The sequence below is a fragment of the Linepithema humile genome, chromosome 5, assembly GCF_040581485.1.
Source record: "Linepithema humile isolate Giens D197 chromosome 5, Lhum_UNIL_v1.0, whole genome shotgun sequence".
NCBI classification, from domain to species: domain Eukaryota; kingdom Metazoa; phylum Arthropoda; class Insecta; order Hymenoptera; family Formicidae; genus Linepithema; species Linepithema humile.
Genome location: NC_090132.1, coordinates 307,335 through 327,831, shown reverse-complemented (window position 1 = coordinate 327,831; position 20,497 = coordinate 307,335). Strand labels below are relative to the sequence as shown.

General features: G+C 36.3%; 3 protein-coding genes across 6 annotated transcripts; 1 reads left to right on the top strand and 2 right to left on the bottom strand.

Moving 5' to 3' along the window:
- The first annotated feature begins 88 nt into the window (after window positions 1-88).
- Window positions 89-15,687, top strand: Pxn (Peroxidasin). 3 transcript variants are annotated; one of them, XM_067355794.1, is made up of 10 exons: window positions 89-343; window positions 709-900; window positions 1,011-1,208; window positions 1,416-1,664; window positions 4,875-5,737; window positions 5,809-6,014; window positions 9,889-10,406; window positions 11,204-12,038; window positions 12,605-12,959; window positions 13,063-15,687. In XM_067355794.1, the coding sequence occupies exons 6-10, from the start codon at window positions 5,815-5,817 to the stop codon at window positions 15,115-15,117; spliced, it is 3,963 nt and encodes a 1,320-aa protein (XP_067211895.1). In that variant the 5' UTR covers window positions 89-343; window positions 709-900; window positions 1,011-1,208; window positions 1,416-1,664; window positions 4,875-5,737; window positions 5,809-5,814; the 3' UTR covers window positions 15,118-15,687. The 3 variants fall into 3 exon arrangements, with proteins under 3 accessions (XP_067211895.1, XP_012228147.1, XP_012228149.1); XM_012372724.2 differs by lacking the exon at window positions 4,875-5,737; XM_012372726.2 differs by lacking the exons at window positions 89-343; window positions 709-900; window positions 1,011-1,208; ... (1 more) ...; window positions 4,875-5,737; window positions 5,809-6,014 and having other exon boundaries at window positions 10,273-10,411.
- LOC105675516 (acyl-coenzyme A thioesterase 13) lies at window positions 15,363-16,722 on the bottom strand. Its single transcript, XM_012372727.2, has 3 exons — window positions 16,484-16,722; window positions 15,874-16,061; window positions 15,363-15,609 (listed from the first exon to the last, which is right to left on the bottom strand). Exons 1-3 carry the CDS (start codon window positions 16,553-16,555, stop codon window positions 15,447-15,449), a joined length of 423 nt encoding a protein of 140 aa, XP_012228150.1. The 5' UTR covers window positions 16,556-16,722; the 3' UTR covers window positions 15,363-15,446.
- Window positions 16,723-17,249: 527 nt separating this feature from the next.
- On the bottom strand, window positions 17,250-20,433 carry Mvd (mevalonate diphosphate decarboxylase). 2 transcript variants are annotated; one of them, XM_012372877.2, is made up of 9 exons: window positions 19,728-20,433; window positions 19,111-19,181; window positions 18,955-19,022; window positions 18,826-18,872; window positions 18,604-18,755; window positions 18,355-18,522; window positions 17,933-18,226; window positions 17,661-17,825; window positions 17,250-17,495 (listed from the first exon to the last, which is right to left on the bottom strand). In XM_012372877.2, exons 1-9 carry the CDS (start codon window positions 19,777-19,779, stop codon window positions 17,346-17,348), a joined length of 1,167 nt encoding a protein of 388 aa, XP_012228300.1. In that variant the 5' UTR covers window positions 19,780-20,433; the 3' UTR covers window positions 17,250-17,345. The 2 variants fall into 2 exon arrangements, with proteins under 2 accessions (XP_012228300.1, XP_012228301.1); XM_012372878.2 differs by lacking the exon at window positions 17,250-17,495 and having other exon boundaries at window positions 17,772-17,848.
- Between the last annotated feature and the right edge of the window lie 64 nt (window positions 20,434-20,497).

The window sequence follows — 20,497 nt, the reverse complement described above, 5'->3', positions numbered from 1 at the left end:
TATATGATACACAGAAATAATTCCAATTAATTGAATATAATTAAGTGGAAAATATACTATTTGACTTATATTTCTTACATCTTACTCAATGAGGAATAAAATATATTTTCATTGTTTTATCGACATAAATGTATATCGATGGCGAATTTCCTGTGACTGATATCATCGTCCCGTTCTACGGGACGGCTCCATGATGAGAGCGTGCTGCAGCAAGTCAACGCTGCCTAAATATTGAGTCACGGGCTATTTCTGTAGCCACGCCTCGGGGCCATAAGCCTGTGACATCAAGCGGCACTCGCCTTTCAACTTGTGGCCCTATATAAGACCCTTCCCAATCATACAGGTAATAAACATAATGTTAATTTTATTTAAATTGGCGGTAAACTATTTTAAATTCTTGTTTAGGATGGCGCAAAATTTTTCGTAATATGACACTATAATTTGCTCATATTGTATCCAATTCTAAGAAGTAAAGTCGGAAGTAAGTCCAAAAACGGTGCTTCAAGAGAATTTTACAAAGATCCGAAATTTTTTAAAATAATTTTTAAAATAAATTTTTCAATCTCAAGATAAATAGATATATAGAAATGTATGCGTTAAAAAAATGTTTTATTAAATAAAATAATTTTATATTTATCTATAAAAATATCAAATTATTTTACTTGATAAAATTTATTTAATTTATTCTTTTCTGCTTTTTGATTACAGACATGTAAATTTGATCCGAGCCAAGAGTACTTGAACATGAGTGAACGAGTACTTTGCTATTTACATACATACCATTATACTTTAATACATCCATGTAGCACTCATTTTAAATAAACAGACGATTGGAGATCTAACTTATCAAATATTAATGTCGAATTTATGACAGTGGAGAAAAGACAAAAAAATATTAAGGTAAAATTTCTCTCATTTAATTTCTTCTGTTTATTTCATCATTTATGTAGTGTGTTTTTAGCTTTGTTTTTCTTAACAATTGCTGACACATTTGTTTTAATAAATTGTAGGTACGGCTGTCTCTAATGCGCCACATGATTTGCTCGATTCTATTCTGCAATTTCCAATGATTTCCATCATAAAGCGTGTCACATACAGGAAGATTGCAATTGACCTTGTCCGATTTACTGTCGATATCGGAAGTTGTACTTTACCTATATCCGAAACTCATTTAGCACACAAAAAATACACAAGAAAAAAATAGAACGGTATTTGACATTTTTATATTAGATATTTTTATTGAAGATAAAAAAAATACGTTTATTTTATGCCGATAAATCGTTAAACGCTGGGTGTAACTGAACATTCTGTTTATCTATCACCTTGCTTAGAATCGGTATCTAAATTACATGTCTCTATTTGATAGACATTACATTTGTTATGTAACGTATAATTGCTTCCTACACGGTTCACAGTTAAGTATACGAGAGATCGATTCTTGCAACGACGTCGCGTTACGTTGTAACGAATTACGCAATGGATATTCGATATCGTGATGCAAATCACGGCGGTGACGATACCTATGCCCCTTCACACATTTGCGGACGCAAGGACGAGAGCTGAAATAGCGATGGCGAACAAAGAGCGGAAATCTCTCGGTCGAGCCGTGACAAACGGATCCGTTTTGCACCAGCCTAAAAACAGATTGCACCGGACCTTCAGAGGTAACAAAAACTGATTGCATATGTAGTCCAGTTTCAAATGCAACTTCAACTGCGCTTCAACCCCTCGTCTTTCGTTTTTCCTTCCTCAAATATAATATTCCGTATTTCCTCTCATTCGAATCCTCGTAGAATTAATATATCTTTGGCCATGTTTAATTATTTCAATTCCGGATAATTAAAATAGGATATATAAAAAAATCGATAATTATTATTTAAATATGTAATTGACAAATTGTACGTACTGAACGTACCGAATCTGTGATTCTGATACTGGAATCTGTGAAATTATTCACAGATTGTATATACATTAAGGAGAATCGTGTGTACCACGTACCACGCCAGCAGACAATCGCATAAAATAATCTATTTCGCGGATGCTTAAACCTCCTTCGACCTCCTTCGAGCGTGGCTCATGAAGGAAATTTCATCCGTTATATTTCGTGTCGCGCCCACTCTGGATTACGCATCTACCACTTTAGGTAACGTGCATATCATCATCGCGCAAACACCATTTTATTAACAAGTATTCCAAAGAACTTCGGTCGTCTGAATTTTCTCACAAATTAAAATTAATTTAAATTTATTCACATCTGCAAAATGAATGAAAAAATTTTAAAACATAATGTAAAGATCTTAAATATGAAGAAACTAACGAAATCTGCTGTTTCCGAACATATTCTCCAGCTGAGTGAGTCGTTCTCGACACTTCAGATCAGAGAGGTTGTCCGCATTATGAGCGGAGATGTGGAAAAGAGGAATGCGGAGAACGAGTAGAATAAAGCATAAAAAAAAAAAGAAGAATCAGATATAGAAATGATAGAAACGGAGAGTGAAAGAGAACGCACCTGTATGAGTGCTTTTATATCGTGGAATGCTGAAAAGAGACGGGCGGACGATAATTGATTATAGCCTGAGAAATGCGTATCCAGTCTTCAGCGATGCAATCGGAAGAACGAGAGTACGCTCTTGTGTTGCCGTTGCGATTCTAAACTAGATATTTTCGCTACGAAGGACGTTTTCATCTAGCAAATGCCTTGAAGTAGATTGATAGTAAGCACTTTCAATTCTTTGCACGTGTTCTTTACACGTTATCTTAAAGATTTTTAATGAGACATTTATTTAAATTATTAAAATTAACAATTTTTTACAATTGCTTTAAATCTCGAGTTTTAATTTAAAAATAAATACAATAAAATCGATTTTATTTAGAAAAATATCTAATAATCGAGGCACTGGATTTTATCGATATCACGGCATCATTATTTAATGTTACTCAAACATTTATCCTTAGTGGATTTTGATTTGAGATCAAAGAGCGGCGAAGATTTAATGATTAATTTAATGAACGCACGCCACTGCATTCCTCTCGTCGAATAACAACGGTGTCAAGTGACACCGATTGTCGGACCCTTTGCTGCCGACACTTCTACGCGAAAAGCAACATATACTCCTATTGGAATAATAAGGTCAACAAATTTCTCTCCGCATAATTCTAGCCGACGTATACGAGAAGCTGGCGCATAAAGTCTAATCTAAAACGCGTATCTTGCCGTCGTGAGATTAGAGGTACACGATGTCGTTCTCGTCTGACTTCAATTAGAGCCACTCTTTTCCACGAATAACAAGGAATGTAAAATTGTCGACAATGTAGAGTAATTGTGATTTTCTCAGATATCAAGTTTGATTTCCGATATATTGTCACGTGGAGAACGAAGATAAAAAATGAGATAAGATACGCGGTCAACCGTACCCTTTTTCTCCGAACACTCTAATCTAATTGTAAAAGTCTCACTTCATCAAACTAAATAAGACTTTAATACCAGACGATGTCTAGAGAATGTATTAGCGCCGGCGCAAGTATTTATCTCGCGGAGCTATTTATAAACTGGATCGCTACGTCACGACACTTGCCAAACCATCGGTTCAATTAAGCACTTTTATCTTTACAGAACAGTCGCATGCTTATGGCTGCTTACTGCCGATGGTTGGTTACGCATATTTCCTACAATATGTACTCTCAAGCGTATGTGCTTGAATTATGTATGTAATCGCGAAAAATCGCGATCAAATAATTACTCGTGTGCCGCGCAAGCAGAAGTGAAGGGCATGCAATGATCATGGACGATTTTTTAAGATTGCAAGAGTCTTTTCTCTCTACTTGTAGTCTTAATTATGCACGGAAAATACGATCACTTAGAATTAAATGTAGCTTTTAATCGCTTTTTCCTTTTATTCGCTCATAATTCTACGACATTCAAACAAGTGGCCTTCATCTCCACTTTAAGGTGGTTCCAGCAACTTTCGAAAAAAAGTGATACACGCAATACTCAAGGCGTTTATGTACAAAGGCCAATAATTAATGGCAAAGTCCAATTTATTTTAATGCTGGTTATAAATTAATATTGTTTGCAATTTGATATTTTTATTTTTTTTACGAATTTTGCTGTAAATTTTTAACTGACTTTCGTGTATCTTTAGTTAGATATGCATATTAGAATCATTCTATCTACAATTCTTCTCACATTCACTGCACTGTCCATGCATGTCAGGTGCATTGAGAATGTGCATATCTGTGGTCTTATCTTCTCGCTACAGCGAGTATGAAATAACAGAATTCTTAGGATTATCTGGATACATTACACAAATTGATACAAGAGGATTTAAAATGATCTAAAGATGATCTAAGATGATCTAAAATGTTTTTTGTACTCTTGAATTTTAATAACTATTAAAATTACCCCATTGGCTTTTGTTTCATTGTAAAACATCTCGTTACTATTGAAAGAATTGTATCGGTAGCGCGGTAACATCGTTAGTATGGAAATACCGCAGGCATTCCCCTGCTTTACATACAACGCATGTCGCATTCATTGTATTCATACGTACACAGTGTGGCTGAAAAGTTTCGGAACTGAACTAAAAAAAAGATATCAAGAATTATTTATAATGAGATTTCGTTGCTCTTAATATTACATATTATAATCTCAACGATGCTCAACGCATCCGACAATTAAGACAAGCAATTAAGTGAAACGCTTGGAAAACGTTTCGGAAATTTTTGGATATCTTCTTTAATTCCTTTCCCTCTTTTAAATTGCCCTCTTTTAAACGCAGTTCAATTTTCGAGAACCAAAAGTAATCAACTATTTTCTATTTTTTGTCAATTTAATCATTTTTTTAGTCGCACTATGTATACTCCTCGTTTCATAGCGATCGCTACGAACGGCATGAAAAACGATGGGATGGAAACAAGCGGAGAGCAATCTCTCTTGCTCAAAGATGCCTTTCGTACTCCCGTACGGTGTATACGCGAAACATCACACCGGCAGTCCCACGACGGACCTTTCTCGAGCGGGGGTTTCGATGCGAGTAGGAGCCGCGCGGTGCTACAGTAGTTACTGCCGCCGCGCAGGAACTGGATGGGACAGTCGTGGTGGTGCGCGCTCGTTTTCTTTTTTTTTCTCTCTTCTATCTTCTGCACTGCTCGTCTCTTGAGAAAACGCGTCTCTACAGCGCACGATATTCTTGTTCGATATCAGCCAGATATTTCGTCGAGTTCTTTCGAATGTACCGATTGCTCGCTGAAGAACAAAATTTTCGGGGGTCTAGAAATTCTCTACATGACAAAATGATGTTATATCGACAACACTAGCCTAATTAAAATAAATTTCATTAATTCAACGGTAGTGTTAAAATAAAAACCTAGCGTGATTAGTTAATTAATATTGTTATTGAATTATAAAGTTTTCTTTAATTAGACTGACGCAACATTATTTTCTTTCGTGTATCTGAATTAATTAGCATGTATGAAAAATTTGTCATATGAATTATTACCTTTAGCTTCGGCTTCGATCAAATTTTTGAATTCTTTATAGCTGCACTTCTCTCTCTCTCTCTCTCTCTCCTCCCCCCCCTCTTTCTCTCTGACATTTAACTATGTATCCATCTCGTAATGAGCACAAAAAGTGTAACTAACAAAGAACAGGCCTATTGATTCTACCGTCGCGCGGGTGAAAGTGTTCAAGAGTACGTGTGCGTGCGTCCGATGAACTCCACGTGGTACTGCTGCTGACGTTAGTCAGGTTACTGCTTCTACCTGTGGATACAGTTCGTGGATATATTCTTAACCGGTGACGATTGATAGGAGGATATGCGGCCACTCATGGACCTGCTCGTCCGGATGCTGCTGCTGCTGCTGATCCTATCACTCCTCCTGGCGGGCCCTTCGCAGGCATCTGATGCGACGGTGGAATGCCCATCAGCATGCATGTGCATCGTACCCGGTACCGTGCGATGCATGTTCCAAAGACTGGACCAAGTACCACCGGTACCTGTCAACACCACTGTCTTGTAAGTTGTTTGTTCGGTAAGCTAAACTCTAGTCCTCAATGGTCGAGCGTCTCTCGATATCATCTTAGAATGGCCGGAGAAAATAAATTTGTTCCATAATTTTTGAGTAACTTCAAATTAAAAACGAGAGGACGAGTTTCTTTCGACGTCTAATGTTAATTTATGAAATTTTAATCAAGCTTGAGTAGACCTCGTTTACCGATAATGAGTTGACCATTTTTTATTATTGATATTAGGAAAGCATAAAATATTCATTGTAATATTCCTCAAGATTTTTTTACATTTTTGTGAAAGTTTAATGCTTATAATTACAAAAATCGTTGCTTCATAGCCAATCAGCGTAAATGATATTACGGGTTAAAGATTCATAATAAAAGGTCAAGAGAAAGTGCGTTAATGCATATTCGCTTATAGTAAAGTATACTGATCAAAATGTATGATCATTCAAGTTGGAAAGATTGCAATTGACACGGAGCTTTCTCACGTGCGAGGAATGCATTTGCCCTCTTCGCAGCATAGAGCGAGAAGGATATAATTGTGTTATAATGAGATAGAAACTTCTAACGCTGAAACTCATTCTCCAAGAATATAATCCATTATATTATAAAGTAACTAATAAATTGATTATAATAATTACGTGCCGATCACTCTATGCAACAATTATTTGTAAATTTAAATTGAAAAATATTTTTAGTGCTAGGAATTTTTTTGCTGATTTTGTGAATCAGCGATGAGTAATTTGATATTGCTTGGACTAATATGGCTTCGAAACAGTATTTCACTATATCATATCATAATTATATCTGCTTCGTGATTTATACAAAATGATTCTATACATATCACATTCTATATACATATGCGTTATGACTCACGTAAGTCGAAGACGAAACCATTTCTCCTCGTTGCCGTTTTATGTACGAATGCGCTCGTATAATTTATGTTACCCTGTCCACTATTTCCGTAGCAATAAGTTGTTCAGTTCAGCTTAAATGATATAATCGTTCCGCGAAATTCAGCAGTGCTTTTGTTTAAGCGAATGTGGACAAAGAGTAGTAAAATCCGCTATGAACGATCTATAATTTATGATAGAATTCAATTCGAGAGATAGAAATTTATTTATAACTTTATGTAATAGAAAAGATTCAAAAAATCAGAATGCACATATTCGAAAAATATTACCAATACCTTATACACATATGTACTCTAATTTTTCAAATGTTTTTCATATTGCACAGCACAAAAAATGAGAAATTTTATCGCGAATTATTATCTAAAGATTATCTAAAGTTTGCCAAGGAATTATGAAATGAGCAAAATCGATTTTTTCTCCGATAGTTCAATGCTAAAGAGACGATATAGATGACACATGCGAAACAGTTCATCTCGGCTCGGTCATCGCATAATGATTGCGTAAGATTTAAAGATTAAAATATAAAGAAATAGCGCAGGCAAGCGCAGCGTGTCAATTTTGCAACGATAAAACAAGCGTTATCCAAATTATGTGTTTGACAAAACGATAAGTTAATTTTATACTTGGAATATAATTTCAGAAAAGCCATAAATCATACTTAAGTTTTATCTTCATCTATTTTATTATATACATATTTTTTAAATTATTTAATCTTTAATAATTTTGCATTTGAATATTACTCTTCGTGGATAATTATCATTTTGCGATTTGCAATTACGAAAAAATAAACGGTTATTCGCACTCGTCGGCCGACGATCGGTGGAATGTTCACTCAAATGTTGAGTCTATCATAAATATCTATCTTGGGCTTCGTTGAATAAATATGCGTTTATCCCGCGATATTGATATCTACTGAGATATCGTCTCTTGTTGACCGCACACGCCGGATCATAATGTTTGATTATATGTCAAATAGCGTGCAGGACAAAAATTGCGGTCGCTACGCGAAACAGAAATTATGCGATTAACTTATCAGTATTTTAATGCTAGATATTAATATCTTACTATTGTAACTTTTTTTATATCTTTACACGTTTTTGCTTCTTATTTATTTGCCAAATTTATTTATCACGAAATTTTATAGTGTATGCTTATTTATGATTTATATATTTATGACATTAAAATTTTCGCTATTGCTACTTATGTTATTATAAATTTATTATTTTAAATGATTGAAATAATTGTATACTTTTTATTTTCTTGTGTGAAGAACACATCAATTATTTACTACCATATAAATTTGCACAGTCTTCTGCAAAATAAGGTTGCGTAAATATAGAGAATATAGATTCTATACACATACACACATGTTACACATCTCATAAGAAAACAAATTATGTCAGTGTTATAAATTTAGGTATTTGTACATGTCGATGTGTAAATCGAATAGCAAGGCCGATGAAATCCGAGGTTCTCTGCGGTCGAGTTCTCTTCGCAGTAATTTTCATACATCTTCCACTCGTTGTTATTAATGTAGCTAATTAGTTCGTGATTAATGAGAGATTTTAATCACCGTTGGCGTAAATGAAGCGTCGATATTTATACGCGTCGACAAGCACTTCTATTAAATGGTGATCGAATAACAGCATGCAAACAGCCGGCATTATAGATAATATAATATCAAACGATTTATTGATTAATAAATTGTAGCATCGTTAGAGTGTTAATTTATTATACAACAAAAACTCACAATAGAAATAAAAACGTTGATGTTGACTGTCATACAGCTGTTATTCGATACTCCATACTGTTCATATAATTTGCAAAAAGCAAAAGGGTATCGTATTGTGAGCAATTCCTACTAGTTAGACCCCAGTTTCTTCTACTTTTTTGTCGGCACGCGTACTTGTGCCGGCGATTTGCCGGCACGATAAGGAGGTCGAAATACCGCCGGGTCGAGCCGCAAGAACTCAAGCCGGTAATTTAGAGAGGAAGTAATGTGCAGCAGGGCGAATGAAATTGTTAATTAAGAGAAGCTTTGCGCTTGATAATGTCTACAGAATATCTTTGTTGCAGCACGCCGAGTGTCGTCATGTAATAATTATGTTATTGTACAACGCAGTTTATAAAAATGATAGATTTCCGAATTATTTATGCCTGGTACATCTGAGTATCTCTGTAATTAACGTACTCACAGTAGATTTCTTATTGATATAATTCGCCATTAATAAAATATATTTTTTATGCAGCAATTCTAATCCTTTTAATAAGCAAATTTGCGTAGGTTTGAATAAGAGTTCCGCGAATCGAATTATCTTGTAATCCGACTTGTACTCGCTTTCTAATTTGTATATCATTTATCTGTCAGATTAAAAAACAACGACCGTGCTATTTTCTCCCGTTATACTACTAAACGTTTACGAACACGCTTCGCTCATTCCATTGAGTGTGTAGGCGGATAGCAGCTTTAACATATGCTATTCTTGCCTGTACAAAACTTTAATTTGAATATATTTACATCCTACATTTATTAAAGAATGCGATCATCTAAACGTGACCGATATTCTTGAATAGCTTCGAAAAGTTCACTTTGCTATCTATGATTTCAAACTAGATATACAGTTATGATCATTAATTAATTATTTGTCATATGCATTGTGATCCTGATTCTTGATCTGTGATGATACGCGACTTTCATGCAAAACATATAAAACTAAAAATTGTCCATTTACATAGTTTATTTCCCGTCTCTTTTAAATAACGCAACATCTACTAGTATCAGATTGGTATCAGATACTAATAGATATACGCGTACTTTTCTCATTCACACAAAAATAACATTTAATATTGAACGCATCTTATTTTGTAGTGAAATTTGATTTGTCTTACTTTTTGCAAGCGAATCTTTGATTCTTCCTATCTTGTGCTCATATCAAATCTCTAAATCTGTTTTTTTCTTTTCAGGGATCTCCGATTTAACCACATCGCGGAGGTGCGCCAGGGGACGTTTCACGGATATAACACGCTACGCACGTTACTGCTGAACGACAACCGAATCCGCGAGCTGCCGGCGGGCGCGTTCGAGGGTGCGCCTCATCTACGAGCGCTCTATTTGTACAGAAATCGCATCGAGCACATCGAACCGGGCGCGTTCGCGCAATTGCCATGGCTCCAGCAGTTGTACCTGCAGAACAACCGTCTGCGGAACATTCAACCGGGCACATTCACTCACCTGCCGGCGCTTCAACGTCTGTTTCTGCATGACAACAAGCTGCACCGGTTGCCCCACGAAGCGTTCGGCCACGTCGAAGAGATGACACGACTGCGCCTCGACAACAACGCGCTCATCTGCGACTGCAATCTCCACTGGCTGGTGGAACGTATGCGGGAGAAGCCGATGGAGATAGCGGCGGTTTGCCAATCCCCGCATAAGATGAAGGGTCGCTCTCTCACCACAATGTCGCCCGAAGATTTTCATTGCAGTTGAGTAAGATGAGGCCTTACACTTGCCCTTATACTTCAAACCCTTATACTTGCGCGCTGAGATTATTGTCAGATAATTTATATTATGCGCGATGTTATTCCTACAAAAATAAGTTGGAAATGTAGAATAACATTTTTTTCACTTGAGGTTTTATTTTTGAGGAAATCGATTTCGAAAGTTGGGAAAATAATAATGATTTTTAACAAACCGTAACATTTAGAAATGTACGAAACATTTAATACATTCTGTTCTTCTATTTCCTGTGGGTTACTACTTAATTTTTTACTTTTTATCATTGTGGATTATTGCACACACCGAGTATGTGATTGCAATATTAATGCTGATATAAGGATGGCTTTCTTAATAGCGATTATGCCATCGCGGTCATTGACACAGCGCTCATCGTGCTACTTCATCTCGCGTGACGATGCTGTCGCTAGGATGATCTGCATATCCATCGCGTGATCCTTTACCGGAAAATTAATTCGATACTTCTGTACAAGAGAGATGCCGCCGATTAATTCTAGAGCTTGATTTTCTTTTTATCGTATATATCAAACGGATATAACAGCTATATTATTATTCATTTTTCAAAGTACCTCTTTTAGAAGAAAAGAACGATTGTTGTAAATACATTTATTCTATAAGAAATGAAGAAACGAATTTTGCATAATTTTGTTCAGGAATGTTTACGCAGAATAATTAGATGATTTTTTAATAACAAAAGCGTAAGGAATAATAAAGATAAGGAGACGAAAGTAACACAAATAAAATAATAAAAAAATGGTCTTACAGCAAAACCGCGCATAATAGAAGAACCGAAAGATGCACAAGTGCGATATGGCGAGACGATGGTGTTCACGTGTCGAGTAACGGGCGACCCGACACCGAAAATCAAGTGGATGAAAGAAAAGAATGTTTCGCATTTGGATGTAGAGGATGACAGTGGGAAGACGGTGATCCACGAAGACGGCGTGAAATATATCATTCACGAGGACGGCACTCTAGTGATCAAAGGCACAACCGTGGAGGATACCGGGATGTACGAATGCGTGGCTAGTAGCGACATGGGCTCCACCAGATCCAGGAGGGCCGTAGCGGCGGTCGTGGCGGTACACAATCCTTCGCCCGTTCACGAGCTTTCCGAGAAACCGGTATCGCGAAACTTGACCGCTGGCACGGACGTGATTCTCGGTTGCCCAGCGCAGAACGGACTCTGGGTCCGCTGGTTTCGAAATGGTCTACCAATTTCCTTCGGCGGCAGAATTTCACACAGAGACGAAGAAGGCGATGTCCTGCGCATCTTTGCAGTCAAGGAGAGCGACGCGGGCAGATACGAGTGCCGCGTTGGTAGAGACAGCCACATGGAGCATTTCTTTACGGATTTATATGTCGCTTCGATTGATTCGTCATTCCGCGATTCATTCACCGAACCCCGATTGATCATCAAGCCCCAGGATATAGAAGCGGAATCAGACGCTACGGTGGAGATACCTTGTCGAGCCGAGGGCATACCGCGCCCGGTGATACAATGGAAGAAGGACGGTAGCGCGATCGAGAACAATAGGGTCAAAATCACGCGCGGTGGGAGTCTTCTTATCTATAATGTAAGCCCGCAGGATACCGGCAGGTAAGATTCAATATAATGATACAATGCTAATCAAAATTTCAGTCAATCATAGTCAGAAATATTAATAGATGACAAATACATCTCGTGGCTGAAACTCTCTTCTCCTCTATATTATAATCTTGATCGTTGCTAGGAGCCGTTTAAAACCAATTTTTTTTCCAGAAAAATTTGAATTATTAATTTTCGGTGATACTGTAAAATCTCTGATAATCTATAAATCGCGTTATTTAAAATAGAAATGTATAATTTTATAACTTTGTATATATCCGATTCTTATAACTAAATTCTTCATCTAGGATGGAAAAACTAATCAATAATTTATAAATTTATTTAATTGTGAAATTAATCAATCAACTTCTTCTATAATTAAAAAAGTAAAATATTCCATATTTATGTGGAGTTTTCTTTTTTGCATTAATAAGTAATGTATGTATGTTTTGCTAGCTATATTATAAGTGCAAAAAGTTGATAAAAAATGCAAAATTATTGCAAGTCAATGATGAAAAATTGATATCAAATTATCTTCCTTCATACCGCTTTTATACGATAATGTGCTTTTCTTATAGATACGAGTGCTCGGCCAAAAACGATTACGGCCGTGCGAGTGCCAGTGCTCTGGTGCGCGTTCGGCAATCGGGCGCAACGGACACGCTTGTCGTACGAGCTTTCCAAGATGCCACCGAGGAAATCGATCGTGCCATTAATAAAACACTAGAGTCTCTCTTCAGCACCGATGGTTCACCTAGACATGTGAATCCGTATCGACTGACGCGGTTTCCGGACGCAATCGGACGCGCAGCCGCCAGACCCGCCGAGCTCTTCGAAAGGACCCTTGTCAACATCCGGCGAATGATAAACGCCGGCGCCAAGGCGAACGTGAGCAGTGAATTTCGTTACGAGGAGATACTGACATCTGAACAGGTACGAAACAAATAAAAGCTTCATACATCAAGCTACGATACAAGGGAAGAAGAAGTCATTTCAGCCACGAAGTATATTTAATATCACTACGTCCGTGTTTCAGGTGAAGGAAATCGAACGATTATCTGGATGTACCGGTCATAGGCATCGGCAGAACTGCACCAATCGATGCTATCACAACAAATATCGTACCGTAGACGGCAGCTGCAACAATCTGCGCCATCCCACTTGGGGTTCGTCCCACACGGGATTCCGCAGAATACTGCAGCCTATTTACGAGAATGGTTTCTCGATGCCGGTCGGCTGGGAAAAGGGACGACTTTATTACGGCTATCCGAAGCCTGCCGCGCGGCTGGTGTCGACCACGCTGATATCCACGCATGACATTACGTCGGATGATCGGATTACCCATATGGTAATGCAGTGGGGCCAGTTTCTGGATCACGATCTCGATCACGCGCTGCCGTCGGTGTCGAGCGAGTCATGGGACGGGCTCGACTGCAAAAAGTCCTGCGACAACGCCGCGCCTTGCTTTCCGATGGAAGTGCCACCGGGTGATCCGCGTATCAGTAATCGACGATGCATCGACTTTGTGCGAACCAGCGCCGTATGTGGTTCCGGCGCAACTAGCATTTTATGGGGGGATGGCTTGACCCCGCGGGAGCAGCTGAATCAGCTAACCAGTTATCTGGACGCATCGCAAGTCTACGGTTACGACGACGAGTTAGCGCGCGATCTGCGCGACCTTACCACAGATCGTGGACTGCTACGCGAAGGTTCCACGTTCCCCGGTCACAAGCCTCTGCTACCGTATGCGTCCGGTCAATTCGTCGACTGCCGCAGGAACCCGCTGGAGAGCTCGATCAACTGCTTTGTGGCCGGTGATATTCGCGCAAACGAGCAAGTCGGTCTGCTGGCCATGCACACGATATGGTTGCGCGAGCATAATCGTGTCGCACGCGCGTTACGCGAGATAAATCCGCATTGGAACGGCGAAAAGCTGTACCAAGAAGCCAGACGCGTCGTCGGCGCTGAAATGCAACACATTACGTATCAACACTGGCTCCCACGAATATTCCAAAGTTCGGACATTCTCCGATTTCTACCGCATTACCGAGGCTACGATCCGAACGTCGATGCCAGTATATCCAATGTTTTTGCCACTGCAGCACTGCGTTTCGGTCATTCGCTTATTCAGCCGCGTCTTCAGCGCTTAGATGCTTCCTTCCAGTCGATTTCTCAAGGTCCTCTTGATCTGCGAAACGCCTTTTTCGCGCCCTGGCGATTGGTGGAGGAAGGTGGCGTCGATCCGCTGATCCGTGGTATGTTCGCCACCGCGGCAAAGCTAAAACTACCCGAACAGAATCTCAATGTTGAGCTCACCGAACAGCTGTTCCGCACCGCGCACGCAGTTGCGCTGGATCTGGCAGCGATGAACATTCAACGGGGTAGAGATCACGGCTTACCTGGCTACTTAAAATGGCGTGATTTTTGCAACATGTCACATGTGGAAACATTCGAGCATTTAGCTCACGAGATCAGCAGCGGCCGAGTGCGACAGAAGCTGCGCGAGCTGTACGGTCATCCGGGCAACATGGACGTGTGGGTCGGCGGTATTCTGGAGGACCAATTGCCGGGCGCGAAGGTTGGACCGCTGTTCGCATGCCTCCTGTTGGAGCAATTCCGGCGCACCCGGGATGGCGATCGATTTTGGTACGAGAATCCTGGCATCTTCCGCGCGGAGCAACTCGCGCAGATCAAGGAAGTGTCGCTTGCCAGAATCTTGTGCGATAACGGCGATAACATCACTCGCGTGCAACCCAATGTGTTCCTGCTGCCCGAGGATAATAACGGCTATGTTAGTTGCGACGATATTCCCTATGTAGATTTAAGCGTGTGGTCCGACTGCTGTGACAATTGTGAGGATCGCGACAATAGTATCTCTCGTGTGCGAAGAGAAGCACAGAAATATTTTGCGCCTAATCGCGACTACTCGAAGATCACGAAATCGTTAAACTGTAATGAAAAGATAGAACATTTGCAAAAGATGCTTGAAGAAAGCGATCGAGAGACTAAGAGACTGCGAAAGCAGGCTGACAACTTGTCACATAGTATAAAAGAACTAAAGTCGTTATTAGAAGATATTAGGACACAATAGAAGAATAAATTGCATACCATCTTTGGATCGTTTTCTCTCTGCTTTCTCTCCGCTACAGATAGTTGCGCTTGCTTTCTTCTCCAATATATTTTATATTCTTCATGCCATTTATTGTTGTAAATAAAAATACTTGCAAGCAATATTGTAAACGTTAGCCATTATTTCTCTTAGAGCAATGCTGCTATTATTATACGTATACATTGCAACAAAGCTTAAAGAATTTTTGTAATAACACAATGAAACAATTTGTTAGATTAGGATACGTGAACATCGTAATATATTCTGTATATATAATAACATTTATAAATCAAAGCTAATAATTAATAATTCTATTTTTTCATCAATATGTACTTTGTGTGTTGCCCACGAGCGACGACTTCTTTACCATCATTTTTCGTAAGTTCCACCGCAAGGAAGGCTAAGGTTTTACCAGCACGTATAGTTTTAGCATCAACCACCACTGTTTCACCAGGAAACGCAGACTTCAAAAACCTGTGCCATTAATTATTCTATTGTACATTATATAAGCATTTATGTATTTTTTAATAATAAAAATAATAAAATTACAAATCCCTTGTTTAATTCTTAATCTTTGACAAATATACACTTTATATTTATGTGTGTACATATAGCAGAGCAAACATTTAATTTATCAAAATAGTACACCCAGAAAAATATCAATATGGTATGTTAACTATATACAAGTGATTAAAATATAGTAAAATAAAAAAATTTAATATAAATTTACATCCTTACGTCACGTGCAGGTCTACAGAAGATCCAGGAGGATAACCATTTCCATTAGTCATCAGAGCATAGGATGATATACAATCTATAACAGTACTCGTAAATCCACCGTGTAAAAAACCACCAGGATTTAAGTGCTCTTCAGCCACTGTAAATTGTGCTTTGCATTTTCCATTGCTGGCTGAGATTAATTGTACCTATTCAAAGAATTATTCAAATATATACAATTTACTTAAGCATAAATAATTTATAATTATCAAAAATCAATTTTTTTTCTTTTAAAACAATTTTTAACTTTAAATATTTTTCAATAATTAGGAAATAAAACTACATCTTTTAGTGTTTATTGATATGATCATTCTAATGTTCACTAAAACAAACAGGAATGTCCTATTAAAAAAAATTGCAGATAATCTAGAAAACGTGCAAAAAAATTATTTTTATTGTTCAAAACAATTTGTATTAAAAGATTCAAAACAGTCAAATTATATGTGATTCGTCGATCATGTTATAGGTTATAAACAACTAATTTGTGAAAAAGAACGATCAACCTAATGATAATAGATTCAATCTTATAAAATCATTAGACAGTAGAATTAGATGAAATTTGCAGACTCACACTTTTCATACATCGATCAAAACCTTTGGTATTTGCCACTTTCTCTAAAATTTTCAACATGGTTCCGGACATGATCGATACTTTTGGATTATGTCTCACTGTCACTTGCTATCATTCTTATTCGAAATAAATGTGACTTGACTTTACTTAAACTTTGCTGATCATATCATATCTAATATTAAACATGCATCGTCATGATTCATGTAGAAACATCTCTCGTGACGCGATAACGCGCATAGTTACTTAACTAGAAAAATAATAGCTATTTTTTGTTGCGTTTATTGCTCAGCATATTGAACAATAATTTGAATATTTTATTGTGCATAATATATGTAGAACAATTTTAATATTGTGATCATTAGTGATCCCTATTGCATTCTTTTCAGAATTTTTACAGAACAGAAATTCCTCAAAATTTCTACGTTAAATTATAGATTAAGTTTCTTACAATAATCAGCAGTATCTGCATTTTTTTATCATTGTAAATTCTCCAATTATTGTTCAATAGTATTAGTAATATATATGAAGAAGGTAACTGATAATTTTATGCTTATTTTTTTCTCAATTGTAACTATAATAAACATTAATCTTTTATAAAAATATTGTATGAATATAATTTTAGTTATATTTTTCAAAATTTAATGTTATTAATATAAAGAAATGCTTTGTAATCAAATTCAAACTCTATTTTTTATAGTCAAATGGGTATATATGTGCAGAAAAATAGAGAAAAGATAAAAAGAGGGAAATATATAATGCATTAGAGTTAACAGGAATATAAAATATTTATTTTTCTACTTAAAAAAAGTAGATAATAAATATATACTATATCAAAAAAAGATATAGTATATAATATAATCGATCAAGGATAATTAATGGGATTACCCTGGCCATCTAATAAATGATCCTCTGGATTAACAAAATATTTAGGTCCATCTCCTACTTTAGTATATATCATATACTTAAGTTGTCCTGGTGGATGCTTTCGCAAATTTAATTTTTCCAATAAGTTCTATACAAAATAATGGTTGTAATGTAGAATGATTCATATGTGTATTTCCATGCATGCACACACAAATAGTATTATAATATTAATTAATATTATCTCAATTATCAATTAATATTATATCAAATATTATATAATATACAGCATTAAAAATATGATACATATACATACTTGGGAAGGTTCACTTGCATTAATAGGTAATCCTCTTTTGTATTCAAGATTTTCAGCATTTTCAAGAGGAGGAAAAAAGTAATCGAGAACACCTACTACTGCTGATACATCTTTTTCTAATAAATATAATGTAGCATTTGATCCAGCATCAAAAGTATAAGCAACCTAAAAAGATTATTTTCTTACAACTAAAAAAAAGACAAACCCATTGCGCTATAATCGTTAGAAGAATACAAATAAATTATGATAAAAACGTTCAAAATATTTTGTACCTTCACATCATTAACTGCATCATTGTAGGAATGTATAAGATTTACAATACTGTTAGAAATATCGTTCATATAAACACATGGAGGATATGTATCTAAGCATGTAGCGTGCATCTCATTAGAATCCTTCATAGTGAGTTCGGCAAAAGTCTTGAAATTCTTCTCGACAATTGCTTGTTGTATTTTATTAGCTCTTTCTGGAACTGTATGCATTATCCTGTGCTGCAGCAGTTCAGATGTTTCTAGACTTCGTTTCATACCAATCGCACTTGGAACTTTTTTCTGCTCATCACTTACCTATAATTTTGAACGCAGTAAGCAAAATACTAGCAATGTTGGTAGAATAAGCATTTTTGTTACTTTCAGCACGTAGAATTATTAAGAATAATAATTAAGAATATTTTGTAAAAAATTTCTTTTCTTACAACTAGCACTAGGATTCTCATTTCTGGCCAGTGAGAAGCAGGCACGATTTGTTTCGCCAAACTATCTGTTCCATACTTATCGAAACCCATATACCATCTCACAAAACCACCCATGACACTGCGACATGCTGACCCAGAACCGGAACGTGCTATAACACTGATATCCCCCTAAAAAATGATTATTTTGATAATGTAATACAACTTTACAATATATCAATTAAAAAAATATACAAATTATATATATTATACCTCTATTCTGTAAAGTTTGGCTAGTGCGGCTGCAAGACATGCATATCCTGCAGCACTGGAAGCTAAACCAGCAGCAGTCGGAAAATTATTCTTCGAACAAATGTGAATCTTCCAGTCGTTCATGTTACCAGATAATTGCGAACGTTTTCTAACTTAAAAAGTAGAATAAAAAATAATTTAATTTGTAGCACACATGTTTGGTAAATTTTCATGCATACTTACTTTCTTTCAAACAATTTTGAAGTCTTGGATTTTTTATATCTTCTTCTCTAAAAAATATGTTAGTTTAATGCAATATGAATAAAACAAGAAATATAGTATAACAATAAACATTATATTTTTTTTATATACCTTCCATTCAACCAAATACAATCTTCTTTAAAATCTTGGCTGATCATGACAGTAGTTTTTGCATGCAGCTGTAAAAGAAATAAAATCAGAAAATCATAAATATTTTACTAAGATAATTTCAATACTTCAGTCTGTTGAGAATTTTTAATTGCTCACTTGATCAGTATCTAAAGTCGCACTTATGGAATCATTGGTTGGTAAAATTAAGGATTCATCTCTTTTTCCCCCTAAAATTATACGGATTTAAAGCATTTTTTTACTTTGAAAAATAATATAAACGTAAAGAATGTTTGCATAAAGAACGATATTGTCATGGCATCGCGGTTCCGATAACTATTCAAATTCAAATGGTCGTACGACACGTATTACTTAAGCGCTGCGCGATATATCGATACGTTTGAAAACGTGAATACATATAAAAAGTTTAAAACGGTTGTATATTTTATATTTAGTAATATATTCAAGTAAATTATGCGCATGTGTAATGCGTTGTTAAAAAACAGATGTTGCTTTCGGTAAAAACTCCAAATATCGACAATATTTTCTGAATAATATATTGATTCTACAAGTAGAAAACTTATAGATAATAAAAATTTGCAATTTTATGTATGACATTTTCTTAGTACGTTTACGATAATTAAGATTTTAAAAAATATAACGACAAATACATGTAATACAGAATATAAATCCTGTTTTACAAAAAATTAAATTATTGCCTATTAATTATTTATAGACTGAATATAAAAAATAGGTATAATTGTGACTATACATACAATATTTTATGACTGCAATATTGACCGGTGCAATACAAGTAATGACATTCATGATTGAAATTCGTGTTTATCTGTGCCACTTTCAGCTCACTCGATACCGTTACTGCCAGTTGCTACCAGTTACTGCGGCTCTCGCCGATAGTGTACAAGAATTTATATACCAATGGGGACAGGGAGAATGGAGGAGGAAGACTACGTGTCACACAAACGGTGTGCCACAACATTTTGTAAGGGCCATTTTACAATGCGTCACAAATGCCCCGTCGTCAGCCGCAAAGGATGGTAACTACTAATTGAAAACTGCTGTTTTTGGTTATTTCTAGTAAGACAAGACATTTACTACGCATTGTAGAATGGCCCTAAATGCACATTTAGTTCCGAAATTATATGCCGTTTCTTCTGTTAGTATGAAGTTACAAATCAAGTCACAAATGGCGTCGGGATTGTGTTCATACTGCCCTCTATTAAAAATATAATAATGTATCTTACGTCGGTACATGTGTAAATATCCATCACATAAATTAAATATCAAAAATATACTTACAATTATGGACATTACACATTTTTGTTTGATACTACTTGCAAATATATATCCTTCATAATGTTGTAAATAAATTTAAAATATACATATAATTCAAACATATTTTTAAATCGCCATCTAATATTTGCACAGTTATTCATAAGAATTATAATCATACTATGCTATTGTTCATTAACAACTTTTATGTTTAGGCTGTGTTCCAAAATTCACTGGCATTATTATTGAAAAT